At 36.5% G+C, this 25,462-nt stretch overlaps 3 protein-coding genes and 1 long non-coding RNA gene across 5 annotated transcripts; 3 read left to right on the plus strand and 1 right to left on the minus strand.

Annotated features, from left to right (window-relative positions):
* Positions 1 to 1,530: 1,530 nt before the first annotated feature.
* Positions 1,531 to 5,972, minus strand: LOC147566146 (cytochrome P450 704B1-like). Of its 2 annotated transcripts, XM_086652629.1 has the most exons (6): positions 5,436 to 5,972; positions 5,137 to 5,352; positions 4,268 to 4,993; positions 3,687 to 3,887; positions 3,387 to 3,580; positions 1,531 to 1,918 (listed from the first exon to the last, which is right to left on the minus strand). In XM_086652629.1, exons 1-5 carry the CDS (start codon positions 5,790 to 5,792, stop codon positions 3,401 to 3,403), a joined length of 1,680 nt encoding a protein of 559 aa, XP_086508755.1. In that variant the 5' UTR covers positions 5,793 to 5,972; the 3' UTR covers positions 1,531 to 1,918; positions 3,387 to 3,400. The 2 variants fall into 2 exon arrangements, with proteins under 2 accessions (XP_086508755.1, XP_086508756.1); XM_086652630.1 differs by lacking the exons at positions 1,531 to 1,918; positions 3,387 to 3,580; positions 3,687 to 3,887 and adding an exon at positions 3,957 to 4,043 and having other exon boundaries at positions 5,436 to 5,959.
* Positions 5,973 to 8,536: 2,564 nt separating this feature from the next.
* Positions 8,537 to 11,914, plus strand: LOC147566147 (transmembrane emp24 domain-containing protein p24delta9-like). The gene is made up of 4 exons (XM_086652633.1): positions 8,537 to 9,051; positions 9,152 to 9,361; positions 10,987 to 11,063; positions 11,623 to 11,914. The coding sequence occupies exons 1-4, from the start codon at positions 8,851 to 8,853 to the stop codon at positions 11,765 to 11,767; spliced, it is 633 nt and encodes a 210-aa protein (XP_086508759.1). The 5' UTR covers positions 8,537 to 8,850; the 3' UTR covers positions 11,768 to 11,914.
* Positions 11,915 to 15,457: 3,543 nt separating this feature from the next.
* LOC147566148 (protein NEN1-like) lies at positions 15,458 to 19,506 on the plus strand. The gene is made up of 6 exons (XM_086652632.1): positions 15,458 to 15,986; positions 16,076 to 16,233; positions 16,328 to 16,374; positions 17,176 to 17,239; positions 18,245 to 18,918; positions 19,140 to 19,506. Exons 1-6 carry the CDS (start codon positions 15,716 to 15,718, stop codon positions 19,372 to 19,374), a joined length of 1,449 nt encoding a protein of 482 aa, XP_086508758.1. The 5' UTR covers positions 15,458 to 15,715; the 3' UTR covers positions 19,375 to 19,506.
* A 4,529-nt stretch (positions 19,507 to 24,035) lies between these two features.
* LOC147566149 (uncharacterized) lies at positions 24,036 to 24,957 on the plus strand. The gene is made up of 2 exons (XR_015230369.1): positions 24,036 to 24,112; positions 24,705 to 24,957. It is a non-coding gene; the product is annotated as an uncharacterized LOC147566149 (long non-coding RNA).
* The last annotated feature ends 505 nt before the right edge of the window (positions 24,958 to 25,462 follow it).

Consider the following 25,462-nt stretch of genomic DNA (forward strand, 5'->3'; position numbering starts at 1 on the left):
CATTATGCACGTTAAAGCCGCGGGATTCCATGAGTTTTACAGGAGCCGTCGGATCGAGGTAAGCACGGAGATGAAGGGATAGATTTTCTGGGACCATCTTAGCAACTTGCGTCCAGATATACTGGACCTCCGCCTCTTAGTCATCCCGAGAGTGTACCGAAAATCTTCTTTGAGCTGTCCGATTCGCGCCATGTGTCTCTGGCTGATTTGGTCATCCCTCATTGACCCCAATCTTTGACTAGCTATATTTCTCTCATCCGAACTCCGATTTCATTTCTGTTTTCGCCTACGGGATCGTGTTGAAGTCTAATTCAACATTGGCCAACTCAACCGACTACCATAATCTCCAAATGACCTAAATGCCCTTAAGAGTCTATTTCTCTCGATTTTATCCGTTTTTGCGCTTGACTTCTTAGAAAACACCTGAGTAAGAGAAACAAGCAACTCATCAGAGTAACTGCTCGAAATAGACTAACTAACCCAAATTAAGAGATTCAAATGAGGCATTTTCATGACTCATCAGCTGGCTTCTCTGTTTTTGGAAAATATTTGGCTTTGAATACTTGAACCCATATCGGCTGAGGATTATTGATAAGACGCCAATTCAGTTTATTGAGGAAAGTTTGATTGTCAAGATGAGGGAAACGAAGACCTAGTCCACCTAATTTGCGTGGACGACAAATGGAGGATCAGTTGATGGTATGGAAGGTTTTGGATTTTTCCCACCAGAAAGTCCTTTGTAGGGACTCGATGCTAGTACAAATGCCTTCAAGAATGACAAATCACTGCATTTGGTATTGGGGAACGACTGCTGCAATAGTGGAGATCACTATCGAGTGGCCAGCTTGCGAGAGAAGATTGGTTTGCCACTTGGAGAGTTTGTTTTGAATTTGGGTGAGAAGAGCGTTAAAAGCCTGTTTTTTGTTCCTTTCAATGAACAAATTAGTACCAAGGTATTTGTCTCCGGTCGAAGATGGATGCACTTTGAGATTGCGGATGATCATCCTTTTAAATTTAGGATGCGAGTTTTTGGAAAAAAAGATATTTGAAAATATTCAGTTTGTTGTCCAACTCAAAATTGATAACCTTCAACAAAACAAAAAAAACTGAACATTGATAGCGGTGAACGAATAGACATGTATCCAGTTGGGAACAACAAGGCTACACAACCCACCTCTAGGGACTCCCACTTGAACCGCATGTGAGAGAAACAAGAGTTTCTCTCTCATCTCACATGTTTAGTCACGTGGTGAGAGAAACAAGGGTTTCTCTCACATGCAGTTCAACTGGCAATCCCTGGGCGGGCTGAGTATACTTTTTGAGTTGGGAATACTGGACTAGAGCCGGTTTATTATTTTTAACAAAGAACGAATTTGTTTACTTAGCCACAGCTCTTGCTTATCGGCTACACTTTTATACCGTGGTGGCTACTAATGCTGTAATGCCTATGTTTGTAGTGGTAAAAAAAAGTAATCTAAAACTTACCATGAAATTTCACTTGATTTTAGGTCCTGTAGTACTGGAAAGATATTGCACAATACTTAAGTCATTTTTATTGACTAAATGAAAAGCAAGATACAACTCCACATGTATTCAAACTATTAAGTGTGTACTATTGCCACTTTAATTCTTCTTCTTCTTTAACGAGATTCCGGAAACATTTTGTGAAGGTTGGTTGGGCCGCGAGTTGCAGCAACAATGCCGCCGGTAGCAGGAGCAGTAGTGTCGGCTGCCATAGCAAGTCTAGTGCAGCCAGCTTTACATTCTGTAGGACCCCAGAAACATTCTCTTCTGTTCCACGTGCAACACCAACAAAAATATTTTCCACATTGTCTTCTTTGGCATAGTGGAATGTTTAGTTTACTACCTATATCATTCACCCTCTCCACATCCTTCACTTCCACTGGTAAGTTGGTTCCTGTCACAAAAATAGTCATGAATTTTTAAAACCAATTGAGTATTACAAAAGAGAAAGAAAACAACAATAATATACCAATAAAGGAAAAGGAAACAACAATAATAACCTTGATGAAGGGCAAAGAGATCTGTGATAAGTAAGAAGATAAGAGGTAGGCTTGCAAGGTTAAAGGTAGCCATGGTTTTTTAATGGAATGTATTTACTGTATGATGATGATGTTGTAGTAAATTGTAAATGCACTAAAAGCTCATTATATAGGGGGTTTTCACATCTATTAGTTAGGGATTATGGATGTGAAAGTATTTAAGAGCATTTATGAGCATTTATGATTTTGAAAGAGTATCTAATTAGATCTTCTACTAATACAACCTAATCTTTGGGATTTCTAGTAATTAACATAAATAATGAGAAAAAGAAATATCTTAAAGATCTCTATGCAATCTTCTTCGAGGAAGATGTCTTTTGTGATATGGATTTTTTGACTTTAGTGCCTCAAAACTAATTTGTAATCAAGTTTACCCTCTCTATAATTGGTAATTGAGTTTTACCTCTTTGGACTTACTATTTTTTGTCAAAAACGCTAAAAATTGTGTTTGACACGCACAAAAGGAATATGTCTAATAGTATCAATATAATAAAACATGTAATAGAAAATGTTGACCAAGATAAGAGACATTATTTGAAAGAAAAATAGCCGTTAGGGCCAATATAATTGTCTAGTGGCAAAAAAAGTAGCTGAAATATCAATATGGTGAAAAAAGCCAAAATAATATAGCCTAATGGCAGTTTTAGGCCACTAAGTGGCAGTTTCCGCCATAATTTTTGTTCACCCACGCAGGTAACATTTACATTTCTTAACAAAAAAAAGGGTAACATTTACATTTTCTAATAATGACAAAACTACCATACTCTATAAACAGTTGAAAGCAAAAATTATGGGGGAACATGAAGTTCAAGAAGCGAAGAAAAAACTTAGACAAGGATGTCCATTAAACCCTTATCTTTTTAGAATGTGCTCAGAAAGTCAAAGCAAGTTGATGCAAATGCGGTACGAGGAGGATAATATAACGACTTAAAAATGAACAGACTTGCCCCTCCTTTCTTTGTTTTGCTCAAGGTAAATTAATCAAAGGAGTGACCATTTAAGTTTAGTATGATTTTTTTAGTTAAGTTTACGAAGTGCGAATCAGTGTTTCAAGTTCTTACATTTTATGATTATATTCCACTACGAGCCGTATCTTGGTTTCCATGCAAGTGTGCTTTCCGAATATAGATGAACTCATTGAAGAAAAGGAAGACAAGAACTCGGAAAATTATATTTTGCTGGGACTAATGTAAATTGTATTATTGTACAGTATAAACATGGTGAGAACAAGTAATTCCAAAAATGTTCTAATTATAGCAGGACGATTGTGAAGGAAGAAGCTGAAGTCTAACAAAATAAAAACTTGTCGAGTTTGGATCTTACCTAATGCAACCATTTCAAGCTCTTCTAATTACAGTAACCTTCAAACCATGTTTCATGGATAAAGTTGGCATCATCCCGTACATGACAGTATGACCAGAAACCAAATGAAAATCGAAGAATCTACATAAGATAGCTAGTGTCATCTTCATTTGGAGATATGATGAGTCCTTTCCGAGGCATATCCTTGGTCCAGCCTGCAACGTATTAACGTCACGAATAACTCAAGTTTAGGGTTTCAAAAAAATTAAACGGACTTCAATTGAAATCTAAGGTACCAAAAGAAAAAAAAAAACTACCTACCTGAAATGCAGAGAACTTGAACGGAGATTGGTTTTGGAAGAACCCATCTTTAAGCCATCTATCTGGGTTGAAGGAAGATACATCAGGTCCCCAATTGTACTCTGTTCTACCCATTGCATATGGGACATAAACAACTGCAGCTCCTGCTCTCACCTTAGTTCCATCAGGCAATACATCATCCTTCAGCACTTCCTTTGGATCCTATATATATACAGGAAAGTTGGCCTTGGTTAAAAGACACGTTGTTACTTTTTAGGCTTCGACTCCCTATGCAAACCTGAGGTGTTGTGCAATACCTTAACATTATGATAAAAATTGTGCAACCTTTCTCTGTGCAAACTGCAAACTTGTGCAAACCTAACATGGAGAACTGAAGCTTATAAAAACTGATGGATCTTTTTTGACAAAAGAAATTTGGGGTAAGGAATTTTGGCCATTTACCCAACATGTATATAGCACATTTTACGTCATTTATTAGCTCGAGGGGGAACTATATAGATAACAGTTCGAGTTTTTAGAGCCAGTAGTAAGTAGTTGTTACCAGTCAAATGCTAACTATGGACAGAGGGTCACAGACATACCTGAGGAACTGCAGGGTACAAACGAAGTGTCTCAGTGATCGCCGCATGCAAATAAGATAACTTTTGTAGAGAATCATAAGTCAGCAGACTCGCAAACTGTGTTAATCTCTCAGTGAATGATTCAAGGTGCTCATCTTGAGGATCATAAGGAAGTAACGAGACTTTTTCTTCCTTGGCTCGATCTTCTTCGAATACTTTAAGGTCAGAGTATAGCTTATCTGCTACATTAGGATTCATAATCATCATGTATATAAACCACGATAATGTTGATGCAGTTGTATCACGTCCGGCCAATACAAAATTTATGATCACATCTCTAAGATTTTTGTCCGTTACGTTGTTTTCGCTGTTGTTACTCAACTCGATGAATCTCGATAATATATCTTGCTTTCTCTGATAAGAACCATTCTTATTAGTTAACTTAGCTTCTTCTTTTAGTATCTCCGCTTTCCTTTTCTGGATCAAACTGTATGTAAATTCATTTATGACATGAATACTTTGAGAAAGTAAAAATTCCGACCCTACATTAAGAAATCTCTTTATTCTCCAAAAAGGGTCGACAAATCGAAAATGAATATTGGTAGTTGCAGTGTCAAATGCTTGAGCAAAGTGATTACATAGTGGTAGTTTATCATCCGAATGAGGATGATCAGAAGTCAGTCCCCCAATTTCGATACCAAATCCCACCTTACATATAGTGTTCAAAGTCATCTTCATCGTGAGTTCCTATACAAATTCATATAAATAACAAAATTTATAATCTTCTCAAGAGAATTACAACAACTCCACGGAATGATAATCAAAAAAATTAATTAGGGTTTCAAATTGTACTACTAGAGAAAGTAACTTTAGACTAATTTTCGACCAACCTGCATATCGATTTCGTCGTTACAGAGAGATGATTGGGATAAGATTCTGGATAATTTCAATGCATAATCTCTAAATACAATGGTACTGAAATCTCTCAAGTTCTTAGATGCGAATTCAAAACTAACAGTTTTCCTTTGAATCTTCCAATTTTCCCCATCTGAATTAAAAATTCCATCTCCAAGTAATATTTCCATATATGAACGGAAAAGTTCACCCTTCACAAACCTCATCAAAACAATATATCAGAATCAAAGCAGAATTAATCACAAAAACTAAATCAAAAACTCAAAAATCAAACCTTTGGGTAATTAACAAAGTTAGTTTTGAGGATATATTCAACATTTTCTGGATCAGCAGTGTAAGTGATATTGATACCCGGTAACGGAACCTCGATAGTTTTCGATTCAGATAAGTAATCGAGTAACCAATCGTGTAGTCGATGGTAATTCATTAGAACTTCGATTGTTGCCCCTATGAGCGGCCATTTTTTAGGGTTTTTTCTATTCTTCTGATTCCTTTTGTGGATGAAGATTGAAGGTAAGATGACACTGATAAGTACAGTACTGATGAAGATGAAGTTAATGGTGGTTTTACTGTATTCATTATAGTTCAAGTATGAAAAAATGAATGGAATTTGAGGTAATTCAGATTCCATGGCATTGAAATCAAAGTGAACTAAATAGTCTCAAACCCTAAAAACTGAAATTCTCGTTATTTTCTCTCTCTACTCTATCAAGTTTTGATCGGTCAAAGCCGATAACATCATGGAACTCGAGTCTTTAGTTTCAATATTTGAAATATGTCCCTTTTTTTTTATTAATTATAAAAAGCCCTCTCACAAGAGCAAAACCTACTTTAGATTTAGAGAAAAACTTAGTTTATGTGTTGAGTCTCAATTGAGATTCTCTTTCCTATGTGACTAACTTGAGTGTCTCTAATTCAAGTCCTTCTCCAATGCAACACTCTAAAAAACTTTAATAGATACACTCATACACATGTCACACATACATTTAATAGGAAAAAGTGATTGAGAAAGAAAAGATTTCTATTGGTCCAAAAATTAAATTTGATGACTAGGACACTTAAGACTCTCAAAAGAGATCTCAAAAGAGATCTCAAAAATAGAGTTTCTAGTTGAGACATCTTAAAACTTAATGCTTCCACATCATCTTAAGATCTCAATTGAGTTTTGCATTGGAGATGTTTTTTCTCAAAAAAAACTCTAAAGTCCTAGGTGGCACTTAAGATTTTAAGATTGAGTCTTGCATTTGAGATGATCTTAGGTTACAGCTACAATTATCAACTTATTGTTTTGCTTTTCTCATCAAAAAATAAACTTATTGTTTTGCTACAACTATGGCTTCAATTACTATGCATTGTGTTTGGGCTTCAATGTGATTGTCAGACTTACTTTAACTAGTTGATCTTCTTTTGCTATGAAGATAGATCCGAGTCAGTTTTAGTTTCACAACAGTGGAGGTAGGTCTGCAGTAGTTAGCTAAGCACTTTGACCCCTGCTTTGGCTCGAGGCAAAAGGGAAGCTAGATCAGAGTCAGCTTTGCAACATGAGCCCTGCTCTGATAAAAAACATAAACTAGAGAGGTCAGCTAAAGTAAACCTGACACGTTAAGCTCAGATCTGATTAAAGAGAACGACAATGACGTTGAAGTCCAAATAGAGTCAACGATCGCTGCTCATACACGAGTTGTTAGGTGTCAGAAGATATGTCAGCGTGAGAATGTACACACTCAACGGATATTACTTTCAAACGGCATACGCTCGTGGTCAGCATCATAGGCGGTGTCTTACCACCGCATCATCTCGGTCGTGCATCGTCACAACTCTCTAAACCTATATAAGCATATCATGTTTGTCCTAAGTATGATTGAACTTCATATTTTCACATTTGGCCTAAACGTCTCTTCTCCTCAATTATATGGCATATATGGAAAGTTAGATGTTAGCATTGCTTTCATTCTACTAAACCTTCACCATCAGATCACTGCTGAGTGTACACTACACTTCCATCCACCGAACTAGTTCTCTGACTATGACACATCCTAATAATAAACCACAAAAACTTGACCAAGACGGATTCCACCACCAAAAGACTATTTTAAACTTAGTGTTGACGCCTTTTTTTTTTTGAATTGTTCAGCGTGCCTCGAACCCTTGACCTCTAAGGTGGAAGACTTACCTCTTACCACTCCAATCAAGGGTTGTTGGCAACGTTGATGCCTCTTATACTCAACTACATGAGGATATATGTATAAGATTAATGATACGTTCCAACAATGCTTTCTTTGTGGCAGCAACTATTCAGCACAGGAAGGAAAGATCCAATGACTATATATTCAGCACAGGAAGGAAAGATCCAATGAAGAAGGTGGAACCTTTGTCATGTTAAATGCCCATAGTTGGGCAGCCCAAAAACGCGAGACTTCTCATTTTTGAATTTGATAGTCAGACGATTGTTAACAAACTAAACCATACATCATCAACTTGTCACTAGCAGACTAAAATAACCATCTAGGAGATAACAGCTAGGTCGAAGCTATTGCTTTCACCTACGTTTAACGACAAAACAACCGAGTAGCGATAAACTAGCAAAATGTCGAGGACGTGAAAAAAGAGTGTTATTGGACAACATTCTCCCTTTACTTTTCAACTTTTACTTAAATTCAACCCTATCTTTGATAACAACTTTTATTAGGCCGTGGAATTAGAGCATCCAAAAAAATCTTCGGAGAATAAAGATCTTGGTCAATTAGATTTAACTTAGGGAGTAACCTTGTTTTGAGTCTAAAATTCGACTTATTTGATTTTTACTCTCAAATCTTTATCTTCCACTTTCGACCATTACCTTCGACCACCACCAACCACCATATCTCTCCTATTTTTCTATCCTCTATCTATCTCAATCTCTTATTTTTCATGCCCATCTTTGATAACAATTTTTATTAGCCGCGACTTTAGGGCATCTAAAAAATAATTCCGAAAATAAAGACTTTGGTCAATTAGATTTGATTTAATCTAGGACTAACTTTGTTTTGAGCCTAAAAATCGACTTATTTGATTTTTGCCCTCTAATATTCATCTTCCACTTTCAACCACTACCACCAACCACCATTTCTCTTTCCTTCTCTCCTATTTTTGTCTCCTCTTTCTACCTCACTCTCCTCTCTTTTTCCTTTTCATCTCTCTCCCTCCTGCTTCCTCACTCTATTTCGGTGAAGGAGAGCCTTTCTAATAACGTGACCGGAAAGAGAGATGTTGGTGGATGGTCAGAAGTGGTTAGAAGTGGTGGTGCTAGTGGTGTTGGTAGGATGAGTTAAAGTAGAAGGTGAAGATTAAGTGACAAAAAACAAATAAGAAGATTTTTGGACTTAAAACAAAGTTGCCCCAAAGTCCAACATAATGGACCAAAAATTTTGTTCCCCACTAATTTTTTTTTAGATGCCCCAATTCCGGGGGGCTTTAACTAATAGGCGCGTGAAATTGCGGGTGAGCTCACAATTTTTTTCTCTTTGAAATTTTCTTTCCAAATTTTCTTGTCTTCGCCTTCGCTTTGAATACAATCAAAATCGTATCGAGATCTCAAACAGAGAAACTCCTAAAATCTTCTTCAACTGTTCTATATCTCAATCTCACTTCTCTAAGCAAAGTTTCTCTCTCAAAGAAAACAAAATCTTACCCTATTTAAGCTGTTCAAAATGTTCAGATCTAGGTTTGTTCTTCTAATTCTTGGTCTTCTCTTTACTATTACTCAATCTATTCGATTCGAGCTTCAATCCGGTCATACAAAATGTATCTCAGAAGAAATCAAAAGCAACGCTATGACAGTTGGGGATTATAAAGTCATTAATCCAAACGAGGGTCATCCACTTCCTGATTCACACAAAATCACTCTCAGGGTAACTAAAATTACTTCAAGAAAAAAACCCTAACCCTAATATTCTTGTTAACGAATTTCCTTCTCTAATTAACAATTCTATAATTTTGTTGTAATATCAGGTCACTTCTGCTCACGGTAACAACTTTCACACCGGAGATCATGTAGAATCTGGACATTTTGCTTTTACTGCTGCTGAAACCGGTGACTATATGGCTTGTTTTTGGTCGCCTGAACAAAAGCAACCAGTAATAGTGACGGTTGACTTTGATTGGAGAATGGGTTATGCTGCTAAGGATTGGCCTAATGTCGCTAAGAAAGGGCAGGTTGATGTAAGTAATCGATCAAATTTACTTCTGAAAATTTATTTGCTTTCTGGGTTTTGATTGTTTTTTGTGTAGTAGGAGAGAGAAAGAGAGTTGCAACTATTTGCTCGGATAGCATATAATAGAGCAGTTTCTCCAGGGTGTTATAGTTTCCGACCATTAGTTCAAAATCAATTGGCAATGAGTGAAGAACTCTTATACATATAGTAGGATATGGACTATAGCGTAATTTGTTGACCATGTTAGTAGATCAAAACAAACTACAATCATGCAACAAAAAAAAGCCGTAATCAAATTCTCCTAAATTTGTCTCTAGAGAATCAACGTTCAAAAATTATTGCCCCAATATTAACATGACGAACACAAATTTAAGATGGGAATAATGGGTAGTTATCTTAAGAAGTTGGTTAACCATGTAAGTGGGGAATTATATCTTGATTTACTACTACTTGAGCACCCTTTTGGCCTTTTCCCATGTGGGACTGTTTACCCACTGGATTGATCTGCATCTCATCGCCATTGATAAATTTGAGCTAGCATTGTTCTTTCCATATGATTGGTATTCCATTGCTTAAATGTTTGAACTTTGAACTAGGGTCTTCGTTTCTTAGCTCTCCAGTGATTAGAATTATTGAATTGTGTTAGAGAAGTCCATCTTGCCGTCGTTAAGGAAACAAGTGAATGACTCGTAACAAAGAATTGTTTAACTGAATAGCTAGACATTATTTCGTTCTCGCTTATGTTAAGTGGGTTAAGAATTGGATGCAATTCAAAGTGGGATTTTTTTTTCAAACGAAGGAATCTAGATATGAAAAGAGAAGAAATAAATGTATATATATATATATATATATATATATATATATATATATATATATATACATACATACATACATGTGAAGGTAGGGTCTTGGTCAAGTTTCAAGGGTAGATGGGTCCTTTTGAAGTTTACAAAAACAAAAAGGTAAATGGATTTTCATCATTAGTTTTTCTGTAGCATTATTATGCATGGTTGCAAGATGTAAGTTGATCTCCGTCATTTATACCGATCATGATACTCATGGTTTGCAATGAGTAGTTTTTATTTTCCAAGAACATGCTCAAGCCCTTGATCTCTAACTATGGTCCACTGGTGTCTTGACTCAGAGGAAAGTAAAGAAGGACCGTAGAATAATCCCTTAGTGGTTAAAAGTTAGATAATGTTATTTGCAAACATCTAAGATGTGCGTAATTTAGTAAAGAAAAGAGGAAGAAAGCAAAGAAAAAAGTTGTCATAAAATAGTTTTTAGAATGTAATTTAAAAAGATCAGTTAGAGCTTCTTGTTCTGCTTCATTTCATATTTGATGAAAAAATAGTTTTGAAGTACTTAAAATTTTCCTTAACTGCACATAATTCTTTAAATATCCACCTATCGTAATGTATTAGAAGGTGAAGATGAGAAGGGGAGCAAACCCAAGTTTTGTGATTTGGCTGGATTTGGCTTGATTAGTTTGCACTTTTATTTTAATCGAGAAATCTTACTTGTCATTATCTGTACAAGATTTTATGCCAAAATCAGAATATGATGTTACTTTGTTAAGTTGTATCGGAGTTTTGAATCCTAATATTTTCCATCTATTATTTTGTTGACCAGCTAATGGAACAAGAGTTGAAGAAGTTGGAGGATACTGTCCAAGCTATTCATGAGGAAATGTTTTATCTCCGTGAGAGGTATGTATTATACTATTATGAAAGGTAGAAAAAGATCGATGTTTGGTTGAAGTAAAAACTTTATTATAAAGTTTTGAATTTTGAAATAACAAACACTTAAGAAAACAAGAAGGAAAATTACTATTTAGTTGGGCCTAACTACATAACAATCCCAGGAATTATTGGGACCACAGTTGGTTGATTTCCATCATGAGAATTTTAAAGACTTGAAGGTAGTTCCATTATGGGATATTGAGAATTTTAGTGCAAGTTTAATCCCTATACATTTTTTGGGATTAATGGTCTAAACTCCAACCCAAGTTTTCTTTGTCAAATAGGATCCAACATTTTTTTAGGCTTCAGCTCCCTGGTAAAATTGCACAGATTTGCACGAGTAAAGTTTGCTCAAGTTCACACATATTTTGCACTTAGTTGCACGGGTTTACATAGATTTGCACAGGGAATGGAAGCCTAAAAGAATATTGATAATGGAGCCCAAGGCTCGAGAGTAAAAGAAACTATTTGCATGTTTTTCTTACTAAGGTCTTCAGCCTGATGTTTAGTGGTATTTGTATTTCAGGGAAGAAGAAATGCAGGAGCTAAACAGAAAAACAACTAGCAGAATGGCTTGGTTGGGTTTCCTTTCTCTCTTTGTCTGTTTATCAGTGGCAGGACTTCAATTGTGGCATTTGAAGAGCTTCTTTGAGAGGAAGAAGCTCCTGTGATTTTGCCTTCCCTCATTCTCTCCTTGGCACATGTAACATTTTTTTTCTAGTAATTTATTGTGTACTTATCGATACTTTTTCACGCAAATAGTCAAAAGATTGAACCTTTAACTCTTCGTTGTTTTAGAAGTATATTTTCCCTGTCAAGTTGGTGTATTTTATTGTGGTGTTTATTTTATTTTCTCTAACTTAGGTCTTAAACCTGCCTTAAGATCTGAACGGACTCGAGTTGTTCACGAAGTGTGTTAGTCTACTTGTGATGTGTGACTCGCCAAGATTGTCTCTTGTTGATTTTTGGTTGCACCTTGAGGCAGATATAAATTAGTATGCATTAAGAGGTCATCTTAGAAGTATCCTAACATGACTATTGCCCCCTTGACTTTTTTTTTTTTCAGTTAAACCATAATTATCATTCATACGTAGGAAATCAATTCGAAACATTACATTGGTTATGTGATTTTGACTCCTTTAATTACAACATGGGATTTACAGAAGTAAATTACAACACGGAACTTACAGACGTAAAGTATAACATGAAGGGAAAGGAGTATAACATTACAAAAACTAAATGAAAAGACCCTAAAGTCACAAAATGAAAAGGTCCTAAAAGTCATAAACTTTATTATAATGTATACATGAGTAGGAATAATGAACAGAGTAGAAATGTGTCCGTTGTCGGCCAATAAATATCATTTTTAAAGCAAAGAATCATAACGAAGAAGCAGATAGTGAGGCACATTCCTCTTCAAACCAGTCCAAATCATATAAGAACCTTTTAAATTAGAGAGGATATAAGAACACAATATTATTAATGATGAGGAAAGTTCGAAAATCTTCTCATTGTTCCACCAAATCACATGCCCGACATCTGTATAACACAAAACTTTATATTCTTTTGAAGGTTTTCACCAACATCAGATTGCATCTTAATCCTGAACAATGAGGGAGTTATCTAGATCGTTGCATCCACAAACTTCCTTCCCCAATCCCTTCAAAGGGGAATGGTCATTTCCTTCGCGGGAAAGACAATGTAACACTTGGACTTTCTCTCTCTTGAAAACGGTTTATGGAAGTTAGAACGAAAAGACTTCTTCTGTTTGCCCCTTTTGACTTGGGGGGGTAGTGGAGCAAGACTTTCGCGGACTCTTGAGAGTCCGCGAAAGTCTGAGGCATTCAAATCCAGACATTTGAGAGTCCACGAAAGTCTGAGGCATTCAAATCCAGACATTTGAGATTCTATGAAAGTCCGAGGCATTCGATTGTAGACAAAATATGTCCCAGACTTTGGTGGACTTCATAGTTTGATGAATTTGTGAAGGATTTGGGACAAATTTGGAAGCCAAAATGTCTTTCAAAAAACAAGAGACATTTGAAGTCCATCATGTGATCAAACAACAATAATAATATTAAGGGGGGGGGGGGGGGGGGGGGGGTAGTGGAGCGGGACTTTCACAGACTTTCATAGACAAAATGTCCCGTAGACATTTCAAGACATTTTGGATGAGTTATTATAGACAACATGTGTTCATAGACATTTTCAAGACATTGAGAGTTTGTAGACAAAATGTCTTTATAGACATTTCAAGACATTTGATCCATAGACAAAATGTCCTGGGGACATTTTAAGATCTTGAGTCCATTGACAAAATGTGTAATGCATATTATATTTGTGCTAATCAAAAATATATTTTTCGACTTTTGTAGACATCTGTGAATATTTGTAGACATTGATGGACATTTGGTAGACATTTATTATTTTAATATTATTATTATTATTTAATCACATGAAATAATATATTAATACTAACATTTCAAAAATATATTTTTCGACTTTCGTAAACATCTGTGAATATTTGTGGACATTGATGGACATTTGGTAGATATTTATTATTTTAATATTATTATTATTTTTTAATTACATGAAATAATATATTTATACTAACATTTCAAAAATATATTTTTCGACTTTCGTAGACATCTGTAAATATTGTGGACATTGATGGACATTTGGTAGACATTTACTATTTTAATATTATTATTATTGTTTAATCACATGAAATAATATGTTTATACTAACATTTCAAAAATATATTTTTCGACTTTCGTAGACATCTGTGAATATTTGTGGACATTGATGGACATTTGGTAGACATTTATTATTTTAATATTATTATTATTGTTTAATCACATGAAATAATATATTTATACTAACATTTCAAAAATATATTTTTCGACTTTCGTAAACATCTGTGAATATTTGTGGACATTGATGGACATTTGGTAGACATTTATTATTTTAATATTATTATTGTTGTTTGATCACATGATGGACTTCAAATGTCTCTTGTTTTTTGAAAGACATTTTGGCTTCCAAATTTGTCCCAAATCCTTCACAAATTCATCAAACTATGAAGTCCACCAAAGTCTGGGACATATTTTGTCTACAATCGAATGCCTCGGACTTTCATAGACTCTCAAATGTCTGGATTTGAATGCCTCAGACTTTCGTGGACTCTCAAATGTCTGGATTTGAATGCCTCAGACTTTCGTGGACTCTCAAATGTCTGGATTTGAATGCCTCAGACTTTCGCGGACTCTCAAGAGTCCGCGAAAGTCTTGCTCCACTACCCCCCCCCCCCCCCTAGAAAATAATAAATGTCTACCAAATGTCCATCAATGTCCACAAATATTCACAGATGTTTACGAAAGTCGAAAAATATATTTTTGAAATGTTAGTATAAATATATTATTTCATGTGATTAAACAATAATAATAATATTAAAATAATAAATGTCTACCAAATGTCCATCAATGTCCACAAATATTCACAGATGTCTACGAAAGTCGAAAAATATATTTTTGAAATGTTAGTATAAACATATTATTTCATGTGATTAAACAATAATAATAATATTAAAATAGTAAATGTCTACCAAATGTCCATCAATGTCCACAATATTTACAGATGTCTACGAAAGTCGAAAAATATATTTTTGAAATGTTAGTATAAATATATTATTTCATGTAATTAAAAAATAATAATAATATTAAAATAATAAATATCTACCAAATGTCCATCAATGTCCACAAATATTCACAGATGTTTACGAAAGTCGAAAAATATATTTTTGAAATGTTAGTATTAATATATTATTTCATGTGATTAAATAATAATAATAATATTAAAATAATAAATGTCTACCAAATGTCCATCAATGTCTACAAATATTCACAGATGTCTACAAAAGTCGAAAAATATATTTTTGATTAGCACAAATATAATATGCATTACACATTTTGTCAATGGACTCAAGATCTTAAAATGTCCCCAGGACATTTTGTCTATGGATCAAATGTCTTGAAATGTCTATAAAGACATTTTGTCTACAAACTCTCAATGTCTTGAAAATGTCTATGAACACATGTTGTCTATAATAACTCATCTAAAATGTCTTGAAATGTCTACGGGACATTTTGTCTATGAAAGTCTGTGAAAGTCCCTCGCTCCACTACCCCCCCCCCCACCCCCCCCCCCCCCCCCCCCCCTTGGACGATCAAATGTAGACAACAAACAAGCCCTACCCTTTGAGTTAAGAGAGAGAGGAAGAGGTAGGACCCAAGAGAGAGAAATGCGATTTTCTGTCGAGGGGCTCACCTTAATGGGCCTAGACTAAACTTCCAAATTCGGTTGGGCTTAAAAGCCTACCACCGTCCAAAAGCATCAAAGAGAAGAACAAACACGCCAGGCAAACTAGGCGCAAGTAAGCCCTCGCAACGAAGCGCCCTCGCCACGAAGCAACCTCGCCTGGTCCTTCTGGGGTTTATATTATGATTATAAAGGAGGAGTTCTTGGCGGGATCTATCTCCATCTAAAATCCTCTTACCTCTCTTTCTCTCTCTCTCTAAACTTATCCTCTTTTTGTTCATCGAAGATAGAAAAAACCTAAAATGGCAGATCGATCAGAGATAGTGTTTTTTGATCTTGAAACTACAATTCCATCTAGAACTGGTCAAGGCTTTTCCATTCTTGAATTCGGAGCTATTCTTGTTTGCCCTCGTAAACTAGTTGAGCTTCATAGTTATTCAACTCTTATCAAACCTTCTAACCTTTCCGCCGTCTCTACCGCTTCCGTTAGATGTAACGGAATCACCAGAGAAGCTGTTTCAGTTGCTCCTACTTTTACTGAAGTTGCTGATATCATCTATGATATCCTCCATGGTAACTAATCTCTCTAACTTTCTCTCTCTCTCTCTATATATATATATATATATAGTTTGAGTTGGTTTTGATTGAAATGTTGTTTTCAGGTAGAGTTTGGGCTGGTCATAATATCTTGAGGTTTGATTGTCCTCGAATAAGAGAGGCTTTTGTGGGAATTGGTAGGTCGCCGCCAGAACCAAAGGGAGCGATTGATTCATTAGCCTTATTAACTCAGAAATTCGGGAGAAGAGCTGGAGATATGAAGGTAAAAAGATTGCCCCTTTTGTCAAAAAATAAAAAAAAGTAAGATTCAATTTTAAATGTTTGGGAATGTTGATGTATTTCTTGATTTTACATAGATGGCTACTTTGGCGACCTACTTTGGGCTTGGAAACCAAACACACAGGTAATTAACATTTGTTAATTTTGTCTGACATCCAACTCAAAACCAAATCAATTGGCAATGAGTTAAGAGGGCCTAGATGTTAATATCATGGTTATAAGAGTACCCTTCGTCTATCTCGTACCATTCTATTCTTAGATGCCTCCCCATGTGTTCTTCTAGCCTAATATGTGTCATTTTGTTCGGGGACATGTAGCTTGTGTCACTGTTGAGCCTATCACATGTGGTGCTAGCTTTTCATTATTTACTGAGTTCATGATTCATGAATATATGATTTGATATCATGAGGTTTTCACTCAAACTCTCGTAGATGATTGCCAAGTTGATGCATACACCGATGCAGCTCATTTTACTTGTATATAATGATTTTGTTTTAAATCTTTCAATGTTCAAGTACATTATTTTTGAGTTAGTAGCTTAATAAATGGTTCATATATTTTTCAATAAAGTACTAATTCGCTGTTTGAAAATAAAATTGAGGTACGAAAAAGAACAGAATTAAGAAAGGTCATGTGTGATTCAGTGGGGCCATGCTATGCCCACCAACTCATCCATTTGAATGGCAAAACCATAGTCCACAGGCTAGCGCTAGCCAGCTTATCTTTCGTGTCAATGCTGTGCCGCAAAGACATGTTATGTTTTGAACCCTAGTTCAGACCACTAGAAAAAAATCAAAGGGATGGAAATAGACATTGAACAGTTCAATAGAATAACTGAAAGGAGTGAAATATACTCAATCTTGGATAACAAGCCCAAAACCCTAATTTCTTCCCTAGATTCATGCTTATCTCATTGATGCCTCAGGAGCTTGGACGATGTTCGGATGAATCTCGAAGTTCTAAAATATTGTGCTACGGTGTTATTCTTGGTAAGCATACCTGTATATGCTAACTCCTTTGTGCTACTTTACATATTACACTTGAAGTAAAACAGAAGTGTTGAACTTGAGCAAACTATCATTTGTCCCTGTAAGACATCTTCTCTGTCCAATTTCTTGCATGTTAGTGTAGCAGTTTTATCTGTACTTTCTTTGCAACCCAAGATGAACATTAGTCCATGATGTTTAGTGAGTTTTTTGCTGGAAATGGAGGTATAGATGCATAGGCATTCTAAAGCAGCTTCTCGTATACATACCTTATTTTGGCTATCCAATTATTTTGTTCACATTCTTTTCCATGTGATGTAATAGGTGTTTTTCTGTTTTGTTGTTACTAGTTAGTTATTGCTTCATGTTGAGGTCTAATTCAGTTGCAGGTGTTCACTTTGCATATCTCATTTACCTAACGGTGACTTGATTCTGGTAGAAGTCTTTCCATTTTGGAGAAATCTAATTTTGTTAGAGTCTGGATATTATTGTTATTGGCCACTCAAAACAGTAAGCCGAAATTGCTCCCACTCATTTTACATCAAGATGAAGAATTAGCATAACTAACTCGCTGACCAAGGGTTAGAGTAGTTACCAACTTGCTTTCCAACCTCTAGGTCGTGGGTTTGAGACATGGAGTTATACCCCTTAAAGTATGCTCACCTCTAAAAAAAAGTTGACATCGCGCCATGTTTCTGAAATGTGAACATGGTTATATGTCATCGTTAAAAAAAAAAAAAATTGTTGTATGTCCCAGATTTGCGTATCAACTTCTTGTACATTCTAATGGATCTGTCTGGTAGATATTTTTTTCTTTGGCAAGTGAAAATAAGTGTTCCTCTCTCTTGATTAGTTCTATTTTCACCTGTGTTAAATAAACTCGCTGCGATTATCGTAACAGTTTGTAGTTCTCACTTTCTTGTTATTCAGGGATGTGTTCACTAGCATGAAGTGAATGTATATCAGTAGTTGCGGACGAACTACTAATCTCATTCGATTAACTTGCAGGAATCAAGCTTACCAGACGTACTCACAAACATTTCAGTTTCTCCTACTACAAGGAGTACTCGTAATGGGAAAGCTTCTACTGTGCAAAAGAACTTAAACACAAACAGCCCTTCATCTGTTCTCATGTTCACAGACCATCAGGTAATCCCCCCTTTGGATGTTGATAACAATGTAGCAAAACAAGATCCCTTCAATATGAGCCTGCTCATTGACCATGTTATAGCACCACCCACACAACATGATACAAACATGGACGAAGAAGTAGCTGACGCTGAATCTCCTGAGATTGTTGTTAATACTATTTCATCTGAGAGTTCGAGTGGTTATGCTGGATTCTTAGAACCCGATGAGGTGGCACTGGCTTTTGTCCGGGCGTCTTTTTTCCGCTCTCGTCAGGGGACTCAGCGGATACAACTACTGCACAAAGATGTCATTTTGCAGCTTTCTTCATCTGAACTTAAAGTTCGTTTTGGTGTAAGTACAAAGTTTCTTGACCAAGCTGGTCGGCCACGATTAAGCATTGTTGTTGATCCGTCCCCGAGCTTATGCAAAGTTCTTGATGATTGTAACCATCATGCGCAAAAGTTGTTTACGAAGTTAGGTAGCAGCTCAGAATGGAGACCTGTTGTTACCAGAAAGAACGGCTTCTTGAATTCCCCCACCATTCGACTACAGTGAGTTTTACATTTTGGTGGTTTTTGTTTTTGTTGTATTCAAACATGAAATCTGACTCGAGATCTGAAGTGGTTCGAGTTAAAATTTCAAAATGTTTGTTTTTTATTGTGGAATTTGCAGCGCGGGCATTTGACTTGTTCAAATGGCCGACTCAGGCTGATTTTTGGTCATATCGAAATCTGAAATAACCTAACGTGACTATTTGTCTGTGCATTTACAGCATACCCACGTTAACAAGTGGGGATACAGCCGTTTACGCTACCGAGATATACCAAAAAGAAGCTTCAGGGAACCCTCGGAGGATTATATTTAGCAAATTTGATGCTACTGAACTTGACTCACTGTTTACTCCAGGAACCTTCGTCGATGCGTTTTTCTGTTTAGATGTATATGATTTTCAACAATTAGCTGGTATCCGATTAGTTGCGAAAAAGTTCATAATCCATTCTAAGTAATAGGATATGATTCTTAGGAAAAGTTGGATCTTTGATTGTAAATATGTAAACAGTTAACAGATCTAACATGTTATATGTTTTAATATGAAGGGATTGTAACAGTTACTCATATGAATATATTATTTTCCCAAAGAAGTCTTTTCTGAGCATTGAATCCTTCCAACAAATTAGAGGCCTAGAGGTGTTTCAGACTTTCAGCCGTCTCCTTTCAAAATTTGGGACCTAGGTGGTTTTGGACAGGTACCGTCCCTTCCCTTTCTGGACCATTTATCGAAATTAGATTCAGATATTAAAATTTGTTTTTCAAAATATTCCATAGACTTGTCAAACAAGATATCGAAAATACCCTGAGCCTGTTTGTAGGAGTGGGATGCATGATTATATAACTAGGTTTGATTTTATCATTATTTATGTTTTCTTTTTCTTTTCTTTTTTCTATTAGTCGCTATTACAAGGCCGACCACTCAGGCCACCCACCATTTGTAAGAATGTTTGTGTCGCTTCTTCGATAAGTCAATATGATATTAATGATTATATATGGATTATAAGGAATCAACTAGAAATCATCAACTCAAACAATAAACAAATTTAAATGGTTCTATTCCTTGTAAGTAATGATATTTATTGTTTTTGAGGATTTCATGTGAATTGTTACATGGGATAACATCAGCATGTCCATACGATTATATGATAAAAAAAAAAAATCAAATCCTGTGAGCTCAAAATCGTCAAAAGAACATTTAACATATATAGTAACAAAAAAAAAAAGAAATTATAACTTATCATATTAATAGCAGCTTGTGCATCTCTTCCAGTTATGACCTTCCACTTGTTTTCCACTGACATGTTTGGGGTTTCTGGAATTACTACTTCAATAAGGTCGGTGCTATAGAGAGAAAAATAAGTTTCTAAATACAAAATAATAAAAATAAATTCTTCTTATGGCAAGATCTAATCTCCTGGTCTTTGCAGAAGTAAAAAGAATTTTACATTCTTCCCTTCGAGAAGGGATAGTGGGGTTATATTTGACACATGACCTAAACTGCTCGTCTTGAAGAGACTCTTTCTCAACTAGAATAGTGGATTTTATCAAATCTTCCCGGACAACAAAACTTTATCTTGCATATGATTTCATCTTTGATCATCAACTCTAGCCACCAATATTTTCGGTCATTTAGGGGTTCGTCATCTTTACTCACCAAATTCAAATTAACACCTTTAAGAATTGAAAAAGACAACTCTTATGGGCAATTCATGTAAGAGAAAATCAATACCTTATACCTACCAGCCTCATTGGTGGTCAACATTTGGTCGGCCAAATTGTTTTCTGGTACTTGAACTGAACGTAATGAAACTGCACGAAATAGAGATACATAATTAGGCCGAAAAATAGGCGATATCCCATTTTTATTTCCAAATGGCCAAAATCTAGCTAATAGGATGGAATCTATTTGTACACGAGTTCGGCTCCAAATACGTCATTGACCTTACCGTTAAACCCAACCACCACATAAACTAACCGTTAAAATTTTCCTTCACGCGTCCCCCTTTTCCCGCTTTTTTTTCCCCCTCCTGGATTGTAAACGAAACAATCACAACTTCAAACTCTTTCTTTCTCTCTCTCTCTCTCTAGAATTATTGATCTGATCGGTAATGGATGATGGAAGACAGAAAGCTGATGATGATGCAGTGGGATGGATTAGGAAATGAAGAAGACGAATTCTTTGAATCTTTTGATCGTATCTCTTCTGCTGTTTCAATCAATCTAGCTCCTAATTCATCTGGATCTAATGACGATGAAAACTTCGACGATAGTCGAATTTCTTTCGCATCCGCCATTTCTGGTCCTCATGATGATCATCGGAGTTATGTTGCTTCTGCTTGGGCTAATACTATGTCAAGGGTTATCGGCTATGGTGTACGGAAGACAAGAAGTTTGTAATCAGCAGAGATGTGGTGTTTGATGAGTCATCTATTGTAGCTATGGCGAAAGCTACGGTGCCTAGTTGTGGTGATGTTGGGTCTACTAAAGCTCAAGTAGTGGAAGTAGAAGCCGAAGACCAACGGGTTTCTAGGAATCATGATCAGGTGGAGCATCAGGATAATACTCAGGATGAGGAAATTGATGAACTCGATCATGAGGAGGTTCAAGGGGAAGGTACACAAGTTTTACAACAACAACAGCAGGATGTTTCGGTACACACTAGGCCGAAACGGTTATATAAGCCGGTACAGAGGTTAGGGTCAGACAAACCTCTTAGGCATTACGGGCAGGCAAATGTGGTTGAATATGCACTCTCGGTGGAAGACGACGAGCCGGTCACCTTCAAACAAGCTATTACCGCGGAGGAAAGAGAGAGTTGGTTGGTTGCTATGCAAGAAGAGATGGAGTCTCTTCACAAGAACAAGACATGGGAGGTTGTCCCATTGCCCGAAGGTAAGTCTGTTATTGGTTGTAAATGGGTGTACAAGAAGAAAGAGGATTCTTCCCAGATCAAGGGTACAAGGTATAAGGCAAGACTAGTGGCCAAAGGTTATGCACAGAAAGAAGGGGTCGACTACAATGAGATTTTCTCACCGGTCGTGAAACATACTTCTATTCGGGTGCTATTGAGTATTGCTGCTCATAGTGATCTTGAGCTGGAACAACTCGATGTTAAAACCGCCTTCTTGCACGGAGATTTGGAAGAAGAAATTTATATGGCTCAACCTGAGGGATACAAGGTTGAGGGTAAAGAAAATCAAGTATGTCGTTTGAGGAAGTCTCTTTACGGATTGAAACAATCCCCTCGCCAATGGTACAAACGATTTGATTTTTTCATGCTAAAGCATGGTTTTCGCAGAAGTGACTATGATTGTTGTGTATACATCAAGAAGCTTCGCGAAGGTGACTTTATTTATCTCCTTTTGTATGTGGATGACATGCTTATTGCTTCTCGAAGCATGGTGGAGATAGATAAGTTGAAATCTCAACTCAGTCAAGAGTTTGAGATGAAAGACATGGGCGCTGCAAAGAAGATACTGGGAATGGAGATTAAGAGAGAGCGGTCAAGTAAGAAACTGTACTTGAATCAGAAAGGTTACATCGAACGAGTAGTTTCTCGATTCGGGATGCAGAATGCGAAGGCGGTATCAACACCTTTGGCACCACACTTCAGGCTCTCGGGAAAACAATCTCCCACTACTACGGTGGAGAAGGATCATATGGATCGTATACCGTATGCTAGTGCAGTTGGCAGTTTGATGTACGCTATGGTGTGTACTCGTCCGGATATTTCACAGGCGGTCAGTGTGGTTAGTAGGTTTATGGCAAACCCGGGGAAGACACATTGGGAAGCTGTGAAGTGGGTCTTGAGGTACTTGAAGGGTACTGTTGATACGGGTTTGTGCTTTAGTGGAGACACATGTCAGGTAAGCGGTTATGTTGACTCGGATTATGCTGGCGATCTAGATAGAAGACGATCTACTACTGGTTATGTATTTAGGGTACATGGTGCTCCAGTTAGTTGGCGATCGATGTTACAATCTACAGTTGCGTTATCTACTACGGAGGCCGAGTATATGGCTATGGCCGAGGGTGTGAAGGAAGCATTGTGGTTGTGGGGTCTTCTGGATGATCTAGGGATTAAGCAGGAGTGCGTAGATGTATGGTGTGATAGTCAAAGTGCAATCCATTTGGCGAAGAATCAGGTACATCATGCTCGTACTAAGCATATCGATGTCAGGTATCACTTTGTACGAGATGTCATAGAGGAAGGTGATGTTTCTCTCATGAAGGTACACACGGATGAGAATCCCGCAGACATGTTGACTAAAGTGGTGACATGTAGCAAGTTTCAGCATTGTCTGGAATTGCTACAAATCGGCTCGTGTTAAGTTGCTCGAAAGGGCGTAACATCGACAAGGTTTTCTTTATGTGAAGGGTTGGTAGAACTACTGTAGGCTTGATCCTGTAAAAGGGTACGTAGGCAGCCATGGTCATATGGCGCAGTCGGATGAAGTTACAAGAAGAAGATATATCTTACAAGGAGTATCCTGGTATTCGTCCAAAATTTGAAGTATATCAAATTGTGTACGAGGTGGAGAATTGTAAGAGGCAGTTTCTAAAACTCTTGAAGAGGCGGTTTTGAATTGGCACCATAGGCGGTTTATTGGCACCATATAGGTGGTTTCTAAATTTTGGCACCAAAGTAATTTAGAAACCAAAGTTCCTTTTTTATGGGGCTTGATATCTATATAAATAGGGGTCTTGAGTCTTTGTAACACACACCAACACAAGCAACAACAACTCTTCTTTAGAGAGCTAAAGAGAGAGCAAGAGTGAGAGAAATTTTTCATAGTTTTTGAGCGGTGTTAAATTTCTCGGTCGTCGAAGATTTAGTATAGAAGGTTATTACTATACGGTACCATCTTGGGACGAACTTGCGGGTTGTGTTAGTCGTCTTCATCTATCCTTCAATAAAGATTTCTTGTTCGCCCGAGGACGTAGGCTTTAGGCCGAACCTCGTTAATTTCTGTTCGCATATTTAGATTTTGGCTTAGCTTTTCGATTAATCTTCATAGTCGGATCAATTTCTAGGTAGGTTCGATAGCTTCCGCGACTTTTAGTTCTTACAGAGTTTTCAATCCTAATATTTTCCATCTATTATTTTGTTGACCAGCTTATGGAACAAGAGTTGAAGAAGTTGGAGGATACTGTCCAAGCTATTCACGAGGAGATGTTTTATCTCCGTGAGAGGTATGTATTATACTATTATGTAATGAAGAAAAACATCGATGTTTGTTTGAAGTAAGAACTCCACTATGAAGTTTTGTCTTTTGAAATAACAAAAACTTAAGCAAACAAGAAGGAAAATTACTATTTAGTTGTGCCTAACTACATAACAATCCCGAGAATTATTAAGACCATAGGCGGTTGATTTCCATCATGAGAATTTTAAATACTTGAAGCTAGTTCCATTATGGGATATTGAGAATTTTAGTGCAAGTTTAATCCCTATACATTTTTTGGGATTAATGGTCTCGACTCCAACCCAAGTTTTCTTTGTTGAATAGGATCTAACTTTTATTTAGGCTTCAGCTCCCTAGTAAAATTGCACAGGTTTGCACGAGTAAAGTTTGCGCGAGCTCACACATATTTTGCACTTAGTTTGCACGGGTTTACATAGGTTTGCACAGGGAATCGAAGCCTACAAGAATATTGATAGTGGAGCCCAAGGCTCAAGAGTAAAATCTTCAACAAAAAAAAAAGGCTCAGAGTAAAAGAAACTATTTGCATGTTTTTCTTACGAAGGTCTTCAGCCTAATGTCTTGTGGTATTTGTATTTCAGGGAAGAAGAAATGCAGGAGCTAAACAGAAAAACAACTAGCAGAATGGCTTGGTTGGGTTTCCTTGCTCTATTTGTCTGTTTATCAGTGGCAGGTCTTCAATTGTGGCATTTGAAGAGCTTCTTTGAGAGGAAGAAGCTCCTGTGATTTTGCCTTCCCTCATTCTATATTTGGCACATGTAACATTTTTTTCGTACTAATTTATTGTGTACTTGTCGATACTTTTTCACGCAAATAGTCAAAAGATTGAACCTTTAACTCTTTTTTGTTTTAGAAGTATATTTTCCCTGTCAAGTCGGTGTATTTTATTGTGGTGTTTATTTTCTTATCTCTAACTTAGGTTTGAAACTTGACTTAAGATCTGAATCGACTTGAGTTGCCCAAATTGTTTATTTTCTTCTACTTGTGATGCCTGACTCGTCAAGATGGTGCCTTGGTTGATTTTGGTTGCACCTTGAGGTAGATAAAAATTACTAAATTAGTATGAATCATTGTTCATCAAAAAAAAATTAGTATGAATCAAGAGCTCTTTCAGAAATCACCCAACATTACTATTGGAGTGGAGCATGGCCCAAACAACAAAATGCCCCACCAATTCTTTTTACTTCTTTTTACTCTTGTCAGAGTACTCTACTCCTATTACAAAATTCTTCATAATCTAGGTTATTCACAGAACTGCCTAAAATTTGTGTGGCTTGTAGGATATTATATCTCTATGTGCTTTTGCTAAAAATAAAGAAGTTATTTTGGAAAAAGATTT

The sequence above is a fragment of the Eschscholzia californica genome, unplaced genomic scaffold, assembly GCF_041429995.1.
Source record: "Eschscholzia californica isolate CP2 unplaced genomic scaffold, dmEscCali1.0.p SCAF_1, whole genome shotgun sequence".
Taxonomy (NCBI): domain Eukaryota; kingdom Viridiplantae; phylum Streptophyta; class Magnoliopsida; order Ranunculales; family Papaveraceae; genus Eschscholzia; species Eschscholzia californica.